At 35.3% G+C, this 21,594-nt stretch overlaps 1 protein-coding gene across 4 annotated transcripts; it reads right to left on the minus strand.

Annotated features, from left to right (window-relative positions):
• Nucleotides 1-1,055: 1,055 nt before the first annotated feature.
• Nucleotides 1,056-21,082, minus strand: LOC128263740 (rho GTPase-activating protein 6). 4 transcript variants are annotated; one of them, XM_052998868.1, is made up of 12 exons: nt 19,985-20,313; nt 17,952-19,914; nt 12,206-12,366; nt 12,003-12,147; nt 9,894-9,986; nt 9,645-9,802; nt 8,713-8,949; nt 8,504-8,654; nt 8,166-8,451; nt 5,366-5,500; nt 1,430-1,632; nt 1,056-1,363 (listed from the first exon to the last, which is right to left on the minus strand). In XM_052998868.1, exons 2-12 carry the CDS (start codon nt 19,873-19,875, stop codon nt 1,137-1,139), a joined length of 3,720 nt encoding a protein of 1,239 aa, XP_052854828.1. In that variant the 5' UTR covers nt 19,876-19,914; nt 19,985-20,313; the 3' UTR covers nt 1,056-1,136. The 4 variants fall into 4 exon arrangements, with proteins under 4 accessions (XP_052854828.1, XP_052854829.1, XP_052854830.1 ...); XM_052998869.1 differs by lacking the exons at nt 17,952-19,914; nt 19,985-20,313 and adding an exon at nt 20,977-21,082; XM_052998870.1 differs by lacking the exons at nt 17,952-19,914; nt 19,985-20,313 and adding an exon at nt 20,712-20,809.
• Between the last annotated feature and the right edge of the window lie 512 nt (nt 21,083-21,594).

Raw genomic sequence — 21,594 nt, forward strand, 5'->3', positions numbered from 1 at the left:
TTTGATCCCATTAACATTCTTAATGGGACCATTTAGCAATGGCCTGACGCGATTATAGAGATCTACTAAAAGGTGAGCTGCACACAGTTCAAGGCGAGGCAAAGTTTTCGTCTTGAAGGGTGCTCCTTTCGATTTGGCGGTCAATAAAGACACTTTCAAACCTTCAGCAGTTTGGGAATGAGCGTGGGCTAAGAAGGGGGTGGCAACGCGATATTTGTGTTTGGGGAATATATGTGTAGCAACGTGTGATGGAACAGGGTCGTTCCTGGCAGCGACAAACGAAAAACTCCTATTTCCATTCTTCTTAGGGTTAGATTGGGTCTGCTACCATATGTTGGTATCTCCTGTTGAGGGCCGCCTCACATTCGCTCCAAAGTGGAAGCGAAGTATAATCTAACTGTTCTTCCCATTTTCTTTAAGATCCTGCATCGACCTTATTACCAGATGTATTTAAATAGCATTAGTAATGCGTCTATCACCCCCAATAGACAGCAAGGAGTCATAGAAGGCTGTTCAATTCTTTGTTTAAAGGATTTTGAGATCAAAAAAAGTTGATCTCGACAGTAAAGGATCGGATTAACCTAAAGACGGACCCGACAACAGAAAAGAAGGGCATCAGACGGGCTCTGTAGGTCGCTTTTTTTAATGCCAATAGACAATCAACTTTGGTAGATATTGGCAATCAATTAGAGGCGAGACGTAGACCTTTGTATGAGCAGATGAGCTTTTAGCGCATGAGGATCCAATTCGAAGTAATGCGAAAGCTTTTCCGATAAGCGGCATGATGAGGAGGGGTTTTTGGTGGGTGCGATCCCCACATACCACATCTACGACGTGTGAAAAGCAGAAGTCATTTTCCACCCACAGCCCAAAAAATAAAATAAAAAGTTTTTTTTATTATTATTTATATAATTATTATCTATCAATCTCGATGTTATGCTCCTGAGAAAAATTCCCATACAATCTTAAATTCCATCAGCTGAGGATTCCGCGGTATAGCTAAGAATACAAAAATCCGTAAACAAAGGCATAAAGTTCTTCGAAAATAACATAAATTTAGTATTATTTTTATATATATTTTTTTCGATTCTTATTGAATTAACACATTGCAAAAGTTAATTAAAATTATTAAATATTTAGGGTCCTTGGTTTATTCGTCTTGAGCTAGATATTAAGTGCTGCCGTTTGTAAATAGCTTTTTTCCGAATTCCAGCTTGATTGATGTCATTTAGATTAGTTGATGTAGTTGCTTTGAGTTTTGTTTCAAGTTCTACCACATTTCCACCTAATGTAGCAATCTCAGTGTCTAATGGGTTGTCTGGTAGTTTGGAACCAGAAAGTTTTTGGCTCGTCGTTTTATTTTCTAAGTTGTATTTTTAAAAGACGGCCAAAAATTAATAAGAACTAATATTTTAATATATATATTTACCTGTGTTTTCTAAAGATTCTATGTGGCTTATATGAGTATTTCCTGGCACAGATATTTTTAGACTTCCGGTGAAAACTTCCATGTTTTCCTTTTGCCTTCTTTTGGTGTCATTGGCATTAAATTGAGACGCTTTTTTTGGATCTCTAGTTTCATCTTGCCATTTAACTAAGTCAATGTCACTAAAGTGATCGATGTGGTCACACCTAAAAGTAGATTAAGTTACTAAGGATTTTACAGGTCGACCAAAATTAACGGTTTTCAAATAACCCTTATTTTATATATATTTTTTTGGCCCTAAACTTACAAAAGTTTAAAGAAAAGGTTTTTAAATTGTCGTAAAAGAATATATGTTTGTTCGGCGCTGTGATTGGCTGTGATTGTGTTGTTAATTAAATCATTCAAGCTTAGCTATAAAAAGCTTTCACTTCTTCTTGATCTAGATTTTAAAATTAGTTGTCATTTTGACAAGCCGAAAAGACCTCAAGAGGAAGTCCCTGTTAATGTAAGCTGCCACATGCTCACGAAAACCAAATTTTCCTAGCAGGCCCTTTCTGTCCGATAAATTCGTACATTGAGACGATAAACTGGCCTATACAGGTGTAACAGCAAAATAAAAATTTGAATTAATAAACAGATTAAAAAAAACAAGAAAGAACGCTGTAGTCGAGTTCTCCGACTAGATACCAGTTACAGTTTCTAAATATTTCCCCACAAAATAGCCGGGGTGTAGGTAGATGGCAATCTGTCGAACTGATTTTCCAACACTAAAAGCTAAGGGTGTACAGACTCACCCCCCGCCAACAGTTCTTTCACTCTGCCTCTCTACATCAGTGATCAACGCGGCCCTCTCTAAGAAGAAAAAGCATCAGAGCAGCGGCAGAGGACTAAATAATTCAATAACTTCAATAATAATAGCCAAATTTGTAGATAAGACCGAAACACAATTATACAGTCCAATACCTAATCTATATCATGTCTCAGAGTGTGTTTAGACTGCGCAGTGTATACAACGTCATCGAAACTTCAGTTTATAGTACTCTTTGTTCTGCTTTAATTTAATTATCTTTTATTCAGCTTTTTCGTTTGATCGCACCGGCCACGCTTTTTCGAATGCCTCGCTCTCTTCTTCGTGCGTCTTTTTTTAGGTATGCAAAACACATCGATACTTTTACAAACCAGGGATAGCACACACAAAATATATCCAGGGTTACACACACATTAAAATATAGCTTAACTATATAACTTAAAACTACTTTGGCTATGTTTATTAAGAGTAGTTGCTTACTTAGTTCTTATTACTACAAGTTATAGATAATTTTCTTTGTTCCGACTTCTTTCTCTATTCGTATTCTCTAGCGAAAGAACTGTTCTTTTGCTTACATACTATTTAACTGCTGCATCGTCGGCAATTAGCCGGTGAAAATTAGGTCTGTTAGCGACAGCCACAAGAAGTGAACGAATCCTCTGTGCTTTATGTATGAATAAATAACCTGAAACCTTGAAATATATTTTGTTTTTGAACCCGCTTCCTCCATTATTCGGTTATTCCGTTAATACGCAGCCAATAGCCAACACATTGGTGCCGAAACTCGGGAAGATTTCTCTTGGGGTGGTTGCAAGCATTCTGTGAGTGCACAAGCACAAGTGGCTGATGAGGTTAAACTTCCTACGTTAAAGCTGCCCATATTCAGCGGCGATTTGGAAGGTCGGTCAGCATTTAAGTAAGTCTTTAAAGCTCAAGCTTACAGGAGGCTTTAAAAGAACTTACAAATCTAACTATTATCGAGTCGAATTTGCTTGGCAAATGTTATTAAATTTATATGATGGTGCAGAACGGCGATCCAATGTCGCTAAAAGGGTTTTTGCAAGCTTGTCGTTCCTGCATAAAATCGTTGGAGAAAGTCGGACCTCTCCCAAGAAAGTCATACCTTAATCTATACATGGTGACTAAGAAACTGCCGGCGCAAATGCGGTATGATTGGGAAAAATCTCTAGCTACATCGCAGAAACTGCCAACATTTGAAGAGCTTTCTAAGCATCTTGATGGACATTATGGAACAATGATTTCTGCAGCCACTGGAGAGGGGACGATGTCGGCCCATATAAAGGCGGCTAGCGACCAAGACCACCAGATCACCTCAAACGATATCAACGGGACTACAAGCACGTGTCCGCCTAATTACGAGGAGTTATTGCCAACGGCCTTACTAATGATTCGGACAGAAAAATGGTTTACGCTACAGTTTCGAGCATTTTTAGACCAAGGATCGCAAGCGTCATTTGTATCGGAAAACTTAGTTCAAAAGGTGGAGCTGACTTGGCAAAAGGCACACATCAAGGATAGGGGACTGGCAAATGCACGTATTACGGAGGCTTCTTCCTCCGTGTTATGGAGTTTTGGGTCTAGGTATAGTCACAATCATGGTCAGCGTACGTTCTGCCTAAAGTGAGCAAGCGTATGCCGGACCGTCGATTGTCAGAGGAAAAATTGTTTCATTTCAATCACCTTTGTTAAACTGATCCAAACTATCTTGTGCTACAAGGCGTTGACATATTACTGTCAAGCGACATATATGATAAGTTGATGCTGAGTGAAATACTCATTGGACCTGCTGGCCCACCTATCATCATCTCCGAGAAAGTCAAGGAATCTGTCACGAACGTCTCGATGCATGCGATTATGTTGTCCAAGGACGAAGCAGCTAAGGAATTAGAAGGATTTCTTTGTCGATTTTGGGAACTTGAGCAGCACGATGAGGATTTCCAAAACTGGTCGAGAGAGGAACAGTGGTGTGAGGATTACTTTGTAAATACACATGATCGGTTACCTTCAGGGAAATAGTGTATTTAAGGACGATCCAAGAATATTTGGATTTACATCAAATGAAGAAGGGTATTCCACAGTCTTTTAAGACTGAACAGTCCGGCGATTATAGGGGCCTTAAACATAAACAACTGGCATCATGGTTTTGTAGCAGGTCGTTCAACCACGATAAGATTATCAGTTTTCAGCAACTATTGCAAATGCATGTACAATAGGCCAAGTTGATACCATACCACAGATTTCGAAAAAGCTTTCGATAATAATTTGCCACTGTGCCCTGTTAGCAAAACATTCTTATTTGGGCATACAAGCAGCAATGTTCAACTGGCTAAGATCGTACTTTTACCATCGTTAAATAGAGTTAAAACTAATGGAAGTTTTTCGGAACCATTTTTGCAACATCGTGCCTTCCGCAAGGAAGTGCTTTGGGAGCATTGCGTTTTATATTTTATAAACGATGTCAGGTTCAAGATGTCTTCAGAGTGTCTTCTCTATGCAGATGACTTAAAAATATTCAAAGCAGACAAAACTTCGGGAACAAGACTTAAATTCCTTGGGTTCATGGTGACGCCAAAATGTACTTCCGCTAAATATTAATAAATGTGTCTATGCAAGCTATAGTAAATGCATATATAATCTCATAACCACATTGGTGATCAGTCTTTAAAAATGAAACAGGAATCCCTAGGTCTGGGTGTTATGATCGATTCAAAATATAACTTCTTTTTCCTTTTAGATATCATAGATATTTAGATATACATAGCGTATGCTATGTATGGGTTTGTAAAGCGGAATTCAGCGCTGTTTACTGCGCTCTATTCGACATGTGTACAATCTAAAACAGAAAATGCGGCTTTTATTTGGAATCCGTCATCCAAAATAAATATAAATAAAACAGAAAGAATACTGAAAGGCTTTTTGAAATTCTTGTCTTAAAGAATTTCTGACTCTGTCCCAATCACCTTCTCAATCTTGATAGTTGCAGAACAACAATGAACCGTTGGAGACATAAATATAAATAAATAAAACTGCGTACTCTGGTTTTTTCAATAGCCAAGTCTACAAACAATGGTTCTTATAATAACACAAATAATAAAGTCGAAATTCCTTACCATTCAGATCCATTTATTTTCGTCGAAATCAGCTCGTATAACTTTTCGGGACATGCTTCCAACACTTGTGTATAAATAACGTTAAGCAATTCTGCTGATATCTTGAAAATTTCTTCATAGTGATCGATCATGGTCCTGACAAAAAGATAGTAATTTGAAAAAATGTAAACTTTATTAATACACATATAACACTAAAATATAAACATTTTAATTTTCAAAAACTATTTTATTTTTCTATCGTAGTTGGATTGGCCTGAGTAAAAGTCCCATGCACTTTTAAGTTGCATAGCCACTATGTTCTTCAGTATAAGAAAGAGTTAAAATCTCACGAAAACTTTTCGCCATTCTTTAATTTATTTAATTATTTTAAAATACTTTGCGATAACCAAAAGTGCAAATGATATTTTTACCTTATTATTTGATGTTTTAAGAACATTGTTGCATAACAGATTTGAGTATTTGACTTTTTAAAAATTATTTTTTGATGACACCTCAGAATCGCTTAGATTTTAACCTAATGTAGTTTTGCAAATCCGCCTCACCTGTTCTAGATTCCGAACGATTTGATAGAAACAAAGCAAGTGTTTTCATGGTACGAAAAAAAAAATTATTTTCTTGGGACTTATTTTTAGCAAGCGTTTTTTCGGTTTCTTTTTATATGGTTAGAAGTGTAAATTATCAAAGTTTAGTTTAAAAGTGATTTTGTTCTTAATACCCCTTAATTTAATGTACTTATTGTGTAAATCGTGTTGTGTTGGGACCTTTTTCATCGTCTTTGGCAACTTTGGACCCGAACACTACTTGTGACACGTTTGCAACACTGGTGCCAAGCAGCTAATTCAACAGCTGTTCAACACTTTTGTTGGTCAGTTTGCATCACTGCATTTAAATAAGTAAAATTTTTTATTTTTGTCTACTAATGATTTTTTGACTGATTTTAGACAACAAATGTGTGCACCAATAATGCACAAAGATTAAGAACAGCAGCGGGCCAAATATTGACAAGAGATTTGCCTGGAAAACTTAGGCAAATCACAGGCTTTTGTTAAGAGCAGTAGCGGCAGTCAGCTGTTCTGTTTCCGCCAATGTTAACGAATTCACTTTCGAGTGAAAACTGGAACAGGCCTGATATACTTTATAGGGTCGGAAAAGTCTCCTTCACTTGGAAATTTCTGACTAAAATTATAATACCCTCTGCAAGAGTATAATTAGAGTTTACAATTCTACAAAGTTTGACAAGAAAATTAGGTTTGCAGAAATTATTTTACTTTAGAAACGAACTTTTTTTGGTTTTTAGAGTATGTGGCAGATTGTTCCATAGGCGGATGGCGTTAATAAAAAATGTTTTCCTTGAGCACAAGGTTTCATATCTGGAAAGAATAAAAGTTTGTAGTCTTTACGATTGCCTTGGAAAAGTTTTTAAAACAAATAGAAAGGTTTACGGGTGCACACAATTTTTTGAGAATGTGTTTACTCCATGACAGTGTTTATTAAAAGTAATGCCCAAGTTAACTGCAAATTCTTCATATTTGATTGGACTATTGAAGAGCCCGATGCAATTGACAGTTTCTTTAAACGGCAAAATAAGCAACTACCAATAACATCCACCCGAAAAGCTCAAGTGACTAGAAAAGATGAGCGCTTGGGACAAACAGTTAAAGTTATAGAAAGCGATCCACTGAACATCACTACCAAATCTACACAGAGTAGTAGTCCCGATAAAACTCAGGAAGTTGGTATTGGAAGAACTTCATGGGGTCCACCTGGGTATCGTCAAGGAGCTGTGTATTCATGGTACGGCACTCAAAGCAATGCCATAACTGACATTCTAAGCTGTTATTGGGCAGGCAACTACGCAGACGACAGTACCTAATTCGTACTGAAGGGGTCGCAAAACTACACCTCGAATATTGACGAGAGCGTCGAAAACTTTAACTACGAAATTTCTTCATCGAGTGTTTGAGCAGGCCAAGTTATGAATACTCCATGTAAAACCATCACAAGCAAAAGATGACGACTATGGTGAGTTCATTTTTCGATGCTCCCGTGATGTGACCACACGGGGCTGTATACCCCTACTTAACAAGTCCTTAGGCGTTCTAATAAATTTCGAAAGCCGAGAGTATTATTTTCACCATCGCCGTAAGAGGGGAAAAAGTGTTAAGTTTAAATGATTTGAAAGTTCCTTTTTCGTTTTGACTTTCGAACAATACAATAGGTGCTTGGTGTATCGGTATGAATATCGATATTCTTTTTACAATCTCTATACTGTATTAGCTTAAGTTTAGGCACGTGTATAATCCGTTCAATAAAATAAGTCACGTAACTAAATAAAAGTACACAATAGAAACTATTATAAGTTGTTCGTCACAAAACAGAAAAATAATCTTATATGTTTTGATTAGCTTTTGCTTACTGTCCGCAGTTTTTATCGTTTTAGGCAACTGCTTTTTTGAACTTAGCCGAATTATTTAAATCTGAATTTAAAGAAGCTTGGGCACAGTTTATGAGTCGTTACGGGAAAATATGAAAGAAAAATAAATAAATATAAAATTAAAGTTCTGCTTAAACCTAGTTTTATTAAACTAAACCTCCAAATCTAAGAGGATGTGGCTTTTTTATTTCAAAAAGATTGCAAAAACTGAGGGAAATTATAAAAAAAATGTATCATATTTAAATGATTGATTGATTTGGTTGTAGATATAACGTTTGTAGCTTTTAATAAAAAATTAGTTTAAACTGTACTGAATCCTTTCAGAGACATAAAATGACTGTTGAACAATGAAATACATGGACCCACCTTACGACATTAATTGCATCGCTCATATGCTCCTGTTCTTTATTCCTTGGAAATGTCAAAAGTGTGCTACGCAAAATATTGGGTGCAAATACTGTCGCTAGATTATTGCTATCCATTTTATTTCCAATCATTAGACAACTCCCGTCAGTATTGCACAAATCATCGCTATGTGCTGCTACTTTTGCTAGAAATATTAGAAGGACATACAAGGTGTCTCTGTGTGGTATGGGAAGTAGTCTTATTAAATGTGATATAGCCTCTAGTTGCAAGCGTCGATTTCTTATACCTGAAATTAGTCGGTTCACTATCAAGTACATATATATAAATAAATTGCATACGTTGTGTTTTGAGAAAAGTTGAGTAGAGTCTGTCGCAAAGAAGTGGTTCTGGAAGATCCCGTAGATATTCCTTCAGCAGGGTGGCAACGTCATGAGGGCATGTATCGACAAAAAACTTAGTATGACAGTCCTTATCAAATTCATCGCGCATCTTTTAAACGATTTAAAAAATAAAAAATGGTTTCAATATTTTCAGCTTGTCAACTTACTTGCTTGACTCGTTTTTTGGACGTGCTCACTCGAAAGAGTCCAACCTTTTGTAAGCCGTTCTCTTCTAAATATTCGATACAGTTATTAACGAACATTGGTACCATGAGAGGGGATTTTTCTTGAAAGGGCTTATCAAACCTTATTTCAGTGTTTGTAAAAGAGTCACTGAAACATTCAGGGGTGTCCATGCATCCGTATTCCGATGATTTAGTTGGTAAGCTTTCACATGACCTTACCTAAATTGAGTGTGGTAAAAAAATAATGATTCAATATAATTGAGAAATAGAATGTCTGTAAGTTAGTTGTTTATCTGAAATTTTTTGTTTCTGTTGGTACCTAAGATGTTTTGGGCCTTCAATGTTGAATGTAAGGGTTGTACTCATACTTTGTGTGTTGTGTAAAAGTTTAAACTTTCGAGAAAACTGATCATATAAAAAGGCACACCGGCTCTATTTCCTACTCCTGTTCGCGCTCCGTGTTGCTGTGTCCGGAGTATCGCTTTTTATCGCAATTTGTTTTCTCCCTCTGCTGACGCCAACGTCAATTCCTGTACTACGACATCGGCCCAACGTTTCTCTATTTTGAATGCTTGACAGTTTTCGTTCCCGCCGCATTTCCTTTAACGGTTCATTTGAAAATTTACATAACAGTGATGGCGTTTGCTGTCGCCTTGTTTATCGTTTTGGTCGCATTCGCCCTTTGTATCACTTTACTTCTTGTGCCATTAAGATTTAGACATTTTTACTTTCTTCTTTTCGTATCTGAATCACTTATTAAAGACCGTTGTTGAGCAGGGTTAGTTAAAATAAAGCGGTCAAGTTCTTATTAACTTTTGCGATCCCTATTTATTAAATTATTGTTATCGAATATCAAATAATATCCGGCTGTTATGCTTAAAAGGTTATTTATCTAGTTAACCGAAATGTCTTACATGTTCATTTAGCTTCATAACACTTCCTGGGTTACTACCGCTTCCCCGGAACACTGACATTAGGGAATATTTAGAACGGTTCTCTATGTCATCGTTTCCTTGTCTGTCTCTCGTTACACAACATTCCAGCGAAGTTCCAAACAATACTAATCGACCATCTTGATATATAAAAATAAGAATTTTCTTAGGTTAAAATACATTAAATATGAAAGTGTAAACTTTTACACCGACTGGTTAACTTAAACTTACTTTGATCATCTTTTCTTCCAATGTCAAAAAAGCTAGTGGTCAACGATTTTTTTTTAGGTACGATTTGTCGTTTTTGCGACGTTTTCTTCAAATCTAAAATTTAAATAAGTAAAAATAACTATAGAAACTTGTATATAATAGTTTAAAGTAAATTTTTATGAATTTATCAAAAACAATTTACCACAAGGGTAACGGGTTGAAAAATAAATTTTTGTACTTTCTTTCAGTAGAATTTTAAAATTGGTATGCAGTTAAATATAACTCTGATGACTCTTAACCAATAATACTAAACACCGGGGTTTTTGATGGCGTCCTATGTTCTTTAAATTACACTGGCTTACAAATTTAAATCGATGAAAGCCTCCAGAGATCAAACCTTGAAAACCTTCCGGTGCAGATGATTTAAAAAAGGACACTCAAATTTTGATGTAATGGTATCAAATTTTATAAAAGTGTAAACAACGTTTTTTGCCTGTTATCTTGCCAATTTTATTTTTTATTTCCGTAAGTCTTAACCGATTTCGGTCATACTTAGCTTATTTAACTAAAAATGGATCATTCTTAGGTTTACTAACAAAGATGCTAGGCTTGACATAGTTTAAATAAATTGCAAAAACAGAATTTCCGACAACATTCATTTATTCTTAAAAAAAAAAACGCCTGATAACCGAAAATAAATTTATCACTTTGTCTTGAAGATGGAATTTTCACGAATCTACCGAGTGACTCCACATTCCGCCGGTAAATCAGTTTTATCCGATTTTTTCAAGCTTGCAAGAACGGTTATTTAAGGACTTTTAGCGACTGTAAAGCATATGTTAAATGCTATTTGCAGATGTTAACGAAGACAACAGGGGTCTTACAGTCGAAAAATACCCTTTTTAAGCAGACAGTAAAATCCGTATAAAACCGGCTTATCTGCGGATTCTTCAAGTCAACAGCTTGTTAGATTCGTGAATCTTCAAGATAAAATAATTTTCGGGTTTCAGCATGTATTTTTATACCCTTGCAGAGTTTGCAACGTAGTGAAGGAGACATCTCCAACCCTAAAAAGGGTTTTAAAGGCGAAAAACTAATTTTTTATGATTTTTTGCGGCGAATTTAATTACATAGTATTATACAACTTTTAAGGAATGCAAGAAAAAAGTAAACCGGTGACCGTGAATCTTTGGAGGCGCCTTAAAACTAAGTTGGTTTGCGGTGAACATTACAACTCGTGACCGGATTATCAGAATACAAAAATTTTACGCATTTTAAAGCTGATGTATTTTTCGAGGTTATCACGAAGAGTTCTTTTATTTTTTTTTATTTTTTTTTGAGCACTTTGAAGTGAACAATGCGATCTTAGCTAAAAAAAATCGCGGTTAAATAGTTATTAACAAATAAAACAAAAACTGTAAGTGATTACATGCTGAATTATGTGAAAAAAATAGTGTTCAAATTTACAAAAGGATCGGTTCAGTAGATTTTGAGTTCTGATATTCACGAACTTCAAAAAAGAAGTTTTCGGCAAAAACCGATTTTAAGTTTTTCATACGTGAACAATCTGGCTGCACGGCCGGTCATTTGCAACGCTGTAACTCCGTTAGTTTAACTCGGTTTGAACATTCTCAACATATTGTTGATTCAGAAAAATAATAAAAAACAAATAAAAAAATTGTTGAAGACCCTCAAACCCCACACCTTATAATGGATAAATATTTCAGAATTACGATTTAAATTTCTTTAAAATTGGACGGCTTTAGGCTCCCATGGGAACAATCGAAACATAAAAAAATAAAATAAAATTACAAAAAAATCTTTCTATTCTCTATTGTTTTTCTTTAATTTGCTTGGAAATAGTAATAGAATTATAGTTCAGATTTACGATTTTATGTTGTGTCAAAAAATAAAACTTTTAAGTCAAGCGTTGTTTGACAAGCTTGACAAGCTGAAAATAAAAATAATAGATTAATCATTATTTGTAGAGCTGAAAACAAAACTCAAAATGTTTTTTGAGATTTAAAAAACTTTAATAAAACTTGTAATCTTTACGATGCCTGTTTTAAAGTAAAAATTACAATTAATTATACATTACAAAACAGTTTAAGTTGTGTTTAAAAATCGAACCTTCAATATTTCCCAAATTAAATTCTTTAATTTTTTCCAGGGCGAAATCCTTTACTAAGTCTGATTCTGTTTTCGACAAGTTTACCAGTAGGGTCGCCGAAACTTGAAACTTCTCGCCAGATTCTGAAATCCATAGCAGATTCTCCTGAAAATTATGTTTATAGTTTAAGTTTTATTAACATTTTTGAATTTGATTTTCTTACCGAAGGATACCACTTTATAGGGGGTAAAGGCAAACTATCTTTAGATAAATTTCGCCTGTTTTGGCTTTTGGAACGACTTCGCCATATTTTTTTAGTAACAAATTGTCCCACGTTAGATAATGATTTCGACTTTTGCATATTTGCACTGGCATTACTTTGACCTGAAACATGGAAAAAAATAAATTAGGAATAATATTAATGTTATATTTATGCCAGTCCATTTGGAACAAAAATCAATTAGTCTATAGTTTACGCTGCTTTGGACTATAGGTGTGTGTGTGCTCACACCAAGTAGGATTTAAAATTCTAAAGACGGTGTCCAGGGAATTTCTTAATGTCTCCACTCTCTCCGCTCTCTAAAATGATGTCTCCACTAACAAATCCCGCTCTCAATCTCCAATATTAATGTCTCCGCTTTACTTTCTACTCTAAAGCCTTTTACCTTACGTTTCACACTAAAACTTGGATTCCTTTAAACTTTTCAGGTTGGATTTTATATTTCTAGATTCTTCATTCATTTGCAGCAGCAGCATCAGGCTAAGTACTCAATCAAAAGTGTAATCTAGGCACAGTAAAAGTATTTTGCTAAAATTATAGTCAGGTCCCAAAGCTCAACCATTTTTTAGGATGCTCGGACGGATTGTAGCTCAAGCCACCGCGGTTTTTTACCATGTCGTTCCTCTACCACAAACTTAGCATCCTCACTCATTTTGTATACCCTTAAATTTCAGTACAAAAAAGTATAAATATTCTGAATCAGCAGCACCTGGAGGAGTAGATCTAGCCATGTCCGTCAGTCCGTCCGTCATTCAGTCCGTCTGTCGGTTTGTCTGTCCGTCTATCCGTCCGCCCGTCCGTCAGTCCGTCCGTTTGCAAACTAGTCTCTTAGTTTTAAAGCTATCTGCATGAAACGACGATTATAGCACATAGATTCCATAGGAGAAGTCGGAAAAATCAATGAGAAAATTACAACTTTGCTGTTTTAATTTTTTTTTTTTGTGAGTTCTTTGAGATATAGTAATTGGGAAATATTCCAGAACTATATCATATAGCTCAAATTGCAACATCAAAAAAATTAAAAAAAAATAGATAGAAAAAAATGTAAGTTCACAATTTTTGAATGTATAAACAAACATTTTAATATATAAATAATATAATATAATAGTATAGAATTACGATTTAAATTTTATTTAAATCGGAAAACGATGTCATATAGCTGCCATAGGAACGATCGAATAATTGATCTGAACAATCGCTCATTGTTTTAGCTGTAAGGGTATATAATCTTCGGCTTGCCGAAGACTGCTTCCTTTCTTGTTTTTTATTATTTGCTTATAAGCTGGATGTAGTTCGATTAAATTTGTTCGTTAGGCACATAAGTTATAGAGTTTGGAACAAAATTCTGTTTAGTTTTCACGACCGAACAACTACCTCAGTTTTTTCTCCCAAGTTTAAATATGCCTTTTTTGCAGGGGCCATAATAATTATAATTCTTATACCCTTGCAGAGGGTATTGTATATTCAGTCAGAAGTTTGCAAACACAGTGAAGGAGACATTTCCGACCCTTCAAAGTGTATATATTCTTGATCAGCATCACTATCTAGCCATGCCCGTCCGTCCTTCCATCTGTCAGTCTGACCGTAAGTCCGATTCTACGCAAGCTAGTCTTTCAGTTTTAAAGCTATCTGCATAAAACTTTCCCAAAAATTGTCTTTCTATTTCAGGTAGTATATAAGTCGGAACGAGTCGGATAGGACGACTATAGCAAATAGCTCCCATAGGATCAAACGAAATACAAATTTTAAAAACTATCGGGGCTGTTCCAGTTTTCACTCGGAAGTGAATTCGTTAGCATTGATGGATTTCGCTTTAACATAATCTAAGTTTCCTAGGGAAAATAAGTTTTCCTGTCAAATCTCTGACCAACATTTGGCCCGCCGCTGTTCATAATCTTTGTGCATTAATGGTGCACACATTTAATGTATAAAATAAGTCGATAAAATCATTGGTAGTCAAAAAAAAACAAATTCTTCTTATTTTAACAATGTATTGCAATTTTTTTTGCAGGTTTTTGCAATATTACCGGATTGACAAAGATCTATTTCTTTTCCTAGTTGAGAAACTTAGGGCATCCCTGGATTTTTTATGTTACCCAGCTTGCGGCAGTCCTTCCTTTTCTGGCAACCGGATCGTACATTTTGTATTTTAAATTTTGTGCGTGAATCAGCTGCTTGGCACCAGTGTTGCAAACGTGTCACAAGTAGTGTTCGGATCCAAAGTTGCCAAAGATGATGAAAACGGTCCCAACACAACACGCTTTGCACAATAAGTACATTAATAAGAACAAAATCACTTTTAAACTAAACGTGAATTACCTCAAGTTCCATTTTATACATATAATTGAAAATAATCTACTCGCTGTTCGTAGTGATATAATAACTGTTAATTGATCTTTCGTTTTGTCACATGTGTTGATGCACAAGCGGAAGTTTGAATTTTTAAATAAATTTCTGTACAACCAGTACATTATCAATTTTGAGAATGGTCTTTAACAAAATCCAAAACTTTCTGGAGGTTCGTAAATTCTAAGAAGAATATGTGATCTATACCTTTGTCTATTACTATGGATAACATTGCTGTTTCCTCTGAGTTGGGTGTGGTAAATCATTATTTATTTCAAACTTCGAACCTCCTAGTGATTGGAACCATCTGGAGACGTTGAACAATATTCCGTTTCTTCGTTTTTGATCACAATAATAAGCCTGACCTGGATAGGATTTCTTCCTGCTTCTTAAAAAGTTGTGTCTCAGCACTTTGTCAGCCTCTAAAGTTAATTTTCGACTTGTCACTTTCCAAGGGGTGTTTTATTTATAAATGGAAAGAAGCCACGGTTACACCAATTTATAAATCGGGTAGTACATGCCTTATTAACTATCGACCCATTGCCAAATTGAGTAACATATCTAAACTTTTTGAGCGGATTATCACCAAGCATCTTTCCTTTCTTGTTAAGCCCTACATTTCCCCCAATCAGCATGGGTTTATGTCCCATGAGGTCTACTACCTCAAATTTAGCTGTTTTTGGTAATTATTGTCTCTGTGAATTTCAACGTCAGTGTCAGGTAGACGGTATCTTCTTGGACTTTGCAAAAGCATTTGGTAAAGATTGCAATAAAGCACTTTTCGCCAAGCTTCGGTAATTGGGATTTCATCCCACGTTGTTAAAATTGATTGTATCACATTTGTATTGGAGGACCTATCGGGTCAACATTAATGGTAATCTTTCTTGCCCATTTGTTAAACTTCAGGCCTTCCTCAAGGTAGTGCCCTTGGCACTCTTCTTTTTATAATATTTATTAATGACGTAGTGCCCTTGGCACTCTTCTCTTTATAATATTTATTAATGACGTTTCCTGCCATTTAATGAACTCAGAATATCTTTTATATGCTGATGACATTAAGATCTTTAGATCTATCCGTTCAGTTGCTGACACTAGCTTGCTTCAAGCTTACCAGAACCTCGTTAGTTCGTGGTGTGTCAATAATTTGCTCCCACTAAACTTAAATAAATGCCATTTCCTCAGGTATAGTAAACGCAGTTTTGATATTTTAAGTCCCCATTCATTGTACTCACAGCTTTTGCCCCACCAAAATGAGTCTTGTTTGATTGTAAATTTAGTTTTGCTGAGCACCTTAACTTTATTATACCCAAAGTCTATGCTATGTTTGGGTTTGTTGGGCGAAATAGTATGCATTTTGACCCTTATACTAAACTTGCACTCTATTCAGCATTTGTGCGTTCCAAATTTGAAATTGAGCGCATTCAGAACAATTTTCTCAGATTTGCTCTTTCTTCTATTAACTTTGCTGACCCTTTGCCATCTTACTCTAGCAGATATCGTCTTGTCCATCTTTCTAGCCTTGAAGATTGTGAGAAAATACAAGCCTTACGTATCCTGGATAACCTTCTTGCTGGCAGCCTAGATTGCCCTTGTTGCTTTCCAAAATAGACTTTTGTGTGCCATGCAGGTCTTTACCTTCTCACGAACCATTTTCTATTAAGTATTGTAGGACTATTTACGCCTATTTGTCGGGCTCTTCGATTATATAATGCTTTACAACCTAACTTGCGGTTCGAGTTTAGCAAGCAATTAATGCGCTATCCCTTAGTTGAATATTTTTTAACCTGTTATGTTTAGTTTTAAGATGTATATAGATGTAGCCAGTAAACATTATTTTGGCGAATAAATAAATAAATAGTCGATGGGCAAGATATTTTAAGAGACCGTATAATCCTACCACCGCGGTTACCCTACAACAACCCAGTTTGTGTTGTAGATAAAAAAGGACTGATGAACGGTGTAATACAAAATAAAAACGTTAAGTAAATACTTTAAAAACATATTACACTAAATGTTTTCCCAATTGCGTGGAAAAATTTTCAACATTTTAAATTTTCAAAACAAATTTTATCCAGAATAGTAACAGATGTGAAAACCGCATCTTACTGCATATAAATTTCTATCGGCGAACAAAAACAATATATTGGGACAACAAGCCAAAAATTAAGTCCAAGACAATCAATCACTTTAAATAACCAAGTTGTTGTTAAAGTAGAGAAAGCAGTCATAATAAAAAAAAGTGGTCCATTTATACATTTTTTTTTTTAACGCACTGAGATTTGAACAGTAAGAAATGAGACAATTTTTCCCCAAAACATATATAGGGCTTAGATGTTCGACACTTGAGGACTTTCATAGCAACAGAACAGTAAGAAATGAGACAATTTTTCCCCAAGACATATATAGGGCTTAGATGTTCGACACTTTTGGACTTTCATAGCAACAGAATGTCACCATAGGCACCGCATAAAAAGTTATAGCCGACACAGAAAAATCTTTTAAAATCAGAAAATAGGAAAAAAAATATTAAGACAAAAACCCAAGAAGAAAAATGGGACTTACAAGCTTAGTAAGCATTTAAGAAAAAATGCGAGAACAAAACAGATAAAGACAGAGCATTTATATGAATCTTTGCTTTCGAGATATACTTGTCTGACCATTATTTATTTATTATCGTTTATTATTTGTTTACAAAATATAATCAATGAACATTTAACAAACAATACAATTGCAGTCTACAGCGCCAGCTGCATCAATACTCCCTAATATGATATAACCATCAAGTCAATTGGGAAATTTTTATACAGACAGGTTTAAAGTGAAATACTAGTTTGGGACATGGCTATATTAACTCGTTGGTGATGCTTACCGAAAACTATGTACTTTATGGGTTGGGAAATTGTTCCTTCAGTGCGTTGCAAGCTTTTGAATGAAATTATAGCTCCCAATGCAAGGGAATAACTACAGAGAAGTCAACAGCAACGAAAAAACTAACTAACCTTGATTGTTGAACTGCTTTAAAAGTTACGTTATACTGGACTTTTTAAATATACTTAGAGTTCTTAAAATTACTTTCATAGCTTCATTTAAGTAGATCGAAAGCAGAAAATGTAAAACAGATTTTTGTTTTGTCTTAAGTAATTTGAAAATGATCTTTTCATTAAAAACGCAAAGGAAATATATAATGAAGTTTTTGATATATAATGGAATGCATGTCAAATCATATATGGAAACTATTTTTCATTAATCATTTTCTTTCCAATTTTTTATCTTTTGTAACATAGTTACGAAATAAAGAAGTGTAAGCATTTCTAACAATAATTTTATTTTAATGAATACTTACTAATATCCGGACTCTTGTCTGTTAATGTGTTAATATGGTTTCCTGCATTGTTATGCCCGTGCAAAATGTTCGATATAAATTGAGAGCTTGAAGAGAGCAATCCGCTAGAAGTCCTTATAGCCTTTTCTAACTTTGAATGACTGGTTGGCGAAGAAGGTGCAGATGTGCACTTTAAATATGGGGAGTGGTTTTCACGACTGCTGATATGTGAAGAATGCAGTTCATCATTAAATGTTGACCGGCTTTTTTCCCACTCTAACTTTTTCTGTATTCGCTCTTCCTCACCCTTCATCCATTCTAAATGAGCGTTTTCCAGATTTTGGGAACATTCGTTTCCCTTGATAAAATCCAAAGCTATAAGGGGCCAAGCATCTAGAGTTTGTACAGCTTTGCTTAGTCCTTCACTCATGCCAGGTGGGTTTATTTCGCCCTTTGCCTTTATATTTCTAAGATTTTTATCATAGTTAATTGACTTAAATCGATTTGATTCAGAGTCTTGTACACTCTTCTTTCTCGCCATTTTCAAATAACGTTTGATTGTATCGCTTACTGACTGCGAAATGTCATCGTCAATCGAACTTTTCCTGCCACTTAATCGCGATGCTTCAGAGCCATCCTGCTTATCTAATTCCTCCAAAATCTGTAAATTATCATCGCAATTTCGAATCGCCAGCTTGTACTGTTCCGCCAAACTCTTAAGTTCGCTAAGCTGAATAAAACTGGTTTGAGTTCCACATGTTTTAAGGCTTCTTTCAGTTTTCTTTTCACTTAGAACACATTTGGCTGTAGTCTCGGAGCTTAGATGAACATTATTTAGATCTAGGTACAGTGAACTTTTCGCGCTCGGCAAAATTGTTGTATCACTTTTTAGGCATTGGAACTTTTCATGTCCGAGTATGTTACCAGCGCGGTCTTGGCTATTGTGATTGCCAAATTTATCTTGGCTACCATTTTTTAATAGGCTAGACAGTGAAGTCGACCTATTAACATATTTTGATGGTTCCTTGGAATGTAGGGTCCGATGAAGCTGTTGTTTCTTGAGGGCACTGTAGATTTTTTTTAAAAGTACTTTATCCTCGAGAATTTCGGGTACATCACCCAATTCCAGCTGAATTCCCTCTTGTCCAAATATAGAGCATTTAGATAAGAGTTTCAGACGGGAAACGAGCTCTGATTCCAGAGTCACACTAGAGGACTTCATAATCTCCTTGTCATTCTTGTTCTTAAGAATTGGTCTTTGAGCACTGGGTGAAGATGTTTGGTCAGGTCGAACCGTTTTAGCGCTAAGTAATGTGGTTGTTTTGTATACATCGCGGAGCTTAAGATATGTCTGCAATAATTCGAGGGTTCGATCTTCATTGTAAAAACTGTTTGTGGCCTCCACTTTACTTCCATTGCGTCTAGCACTTGCGTGCCTGGACAATAGTTTCAATCTCCGCTTAGAGCTCTTAATCGCTCCTGGGTATGAAGTTCTCCGACTCCACAAAACAAAACACGGTTCAGATAAACACACACGCTGGAAGTGCGCTTCTATTGCGTCAATATTATCCGACCCTGGCTGAGATCCGTCGGGAAGAAGCTTTCGACCTGCGTCTGTCATATACCTCCATGTCTTTCGAGTTAAGAGCCAGCGTTCTCGTTTTTTCTCCTTGTCTTTTGTACTACAACGACGTAGCCTATTTCCTCCGGACTGGTTACTCGCAAAATGAGTTGGGCTTCGAACGCTGAGGACATCTGAAGACTGCGGCTCCTTCGACGACAGAATCGATGCTTGCGATGCCGCCTGGCAATTGTTAAGCGTGTCAAGGGCATCATCCAAAGGGCCTGACCGTTTCTTTGTAGCCGCAACAGGGCTTCTCAAGGTGTTCAAGTGTGTCGTTCGATCCTCAGATTTTGTTTGCATTTCCATATTATATAGACACATAAAGTTTTGAAATGCAGTCGTGAGTCAGTAAATCATTTCCTATTGTGGTACATTCATTGTGGAGGCGTTTTAACGTATGAATTATGATGTTTGAAACTGTTTTACGTACTTGTTGATTTTGAACACACCAACTCGTAGAATTCAATTTTCCGATGAAGTTACTTAAAGCACATCACATATTTACACGTTAACTGTTTTTATAACGATGTGAAAGTAACTTTAATAATTTAATAAATTTATATTCTGACCCTAGTAAGGGGCTAAGTAAACACATCTATTTATTTATAAATGCATATATTCGTTTTTCTTAGGGGCGTTCGCGTACGTATACAAAAATTGGTATCTATATAGATATATTTATATTCATATGCGCACGATTTTTTGTTGTTTGGTTTAGGAGAACTCTTATATTAATATTTATACTTTTATTAAAATTATTTTTAAAAATGAGATATAACTTGTGTTTGTATTACTTAGTAACACTATCATAACTTTGGATAATGTTAAAAAAAAGAATAGAGCACGAAAAATACCGCCGAATGTTTGGCAAGAAGGCATGTACATATGTATGTACATATTTTAAGAATGAAAATCATTTTCTGAAAAATACAAGAGAATAATCCGAAGTTCTCAAGACATTATTTTTGAATGTATTTATGGTACACACACACAAACTGCGTATGTATATGCTCACCCAAAAGTTCTCTTTTTTTATAAACAGCTCACTCAAGAGCATGGAACATATTTTATAGTTCCACCCAAGATTTCTGTTAAGCCAATAGTTTTTACATAAGTTCTACTCTATATTTTTATTAAGGTGCTTATACCTGACATACCTGTGCTCAGGGGTTTCAAAATGTTTGGGGACCACTCTTCCTATGTGCGAAAATGCGTACTCAGTGATTTAGGTGTCGAAAAGGAAGTCTGAACATACTACAACTACTATGAAAGACTTCATAAACCAATTTCAATGCTGTTGGATAGGCACTTTAAGGTCATGACATCACCTGGGACTGTCTGTTTTAGTCTTCCGTTAGGTATAATATATATTTTAAATCATTATCTCCAATTTGCAACATTTTGCAGATCGTATTTACGTACTTTTTTTGTTAGAGTTTGAACAGCTGCGAAGCGTTTTCGACCCAAAATGGAAATATAAATAGTCATGTCTTTCAGCTTCTACGCAAGCTAGTTTCAAGTCCATTCACTTGAATTAAATTTGTACAGTATATAATAAATAATAAAATCGGACGACTATAGCATATAGCTCCCATAGGAACAATCGGAAAAAAATAAATAAAAAAATAACTTTGCTGTTTTTAAATTTTTTTTTAGTTCTTCGACTTATAGTAATGGTTAATTATTTCAGAACTACGGTTTAAATTTCATCAAAATCGGACGACTATATCATATGGAAATAATACAAAATTTATAAAATAACTATATAATAATTGAGCTGCAAATCATCATAGCTTCAATGTTTTTAGACATATACGCAAGTAAATCATAAATTTAATGTTTTAAAAAATATTTAATTTTTGCAATAGCTGCAAGGGTATATGAACTTCGGCTTGCCGAAGTTTGCTTCCTTTCTTGTTAAATGTAACTTTTCTAAAACAGTAACCGAAACAGAAACCGATATAATATGTTTTTGCCTAACCGGAACAGTAACCGAAATATATAGCAACCAGAATAACCGTTACCGATATCGAAATATTT

This window comes from Drosophila gunungcola, unplaced genomic scaffold (assembly GCF_025200985.1).
Source record: "Drosophila gunungcola strain Sukarami unplaced genomic scaffold, Dgunungcola_SK_2 000018F, whole genome shotgun sequence".
NCBI classification, from domain to species: Eukaryota; Metazoa; Arthropoda; class Insecta; order Diptera; family Drosophilidae; genus Drosophila; species Drosophila gunungcola.

What these genes read in the sequence shown, in the direction of transcription:
- LOC128263740 (XM_052998868.1), bottom strand. Translation starts at nt 19,875, where the DNA reads ATGTGTCTATATAATATGGAAATGCAAACAAAATCTGAGGATCGAACG. An exon ending in CTATAAAGTGGTATCCTTCG is followed by an intron (nt 12,148 to 12,205) that starts GTAAGAAAATCA and finishes CATAATTTTCAG; the next exon opens with GAGAATCTGCTATGGATTTC. An exon ending in GATGCAATTAATGTCGTAAG is followed by an intron (nt 5,501 to 8,165) that starts GTGGGTCCATGT and finishes TCTTTTTGTCAG; the next exon opens with GACCATGATCGATCACTATG.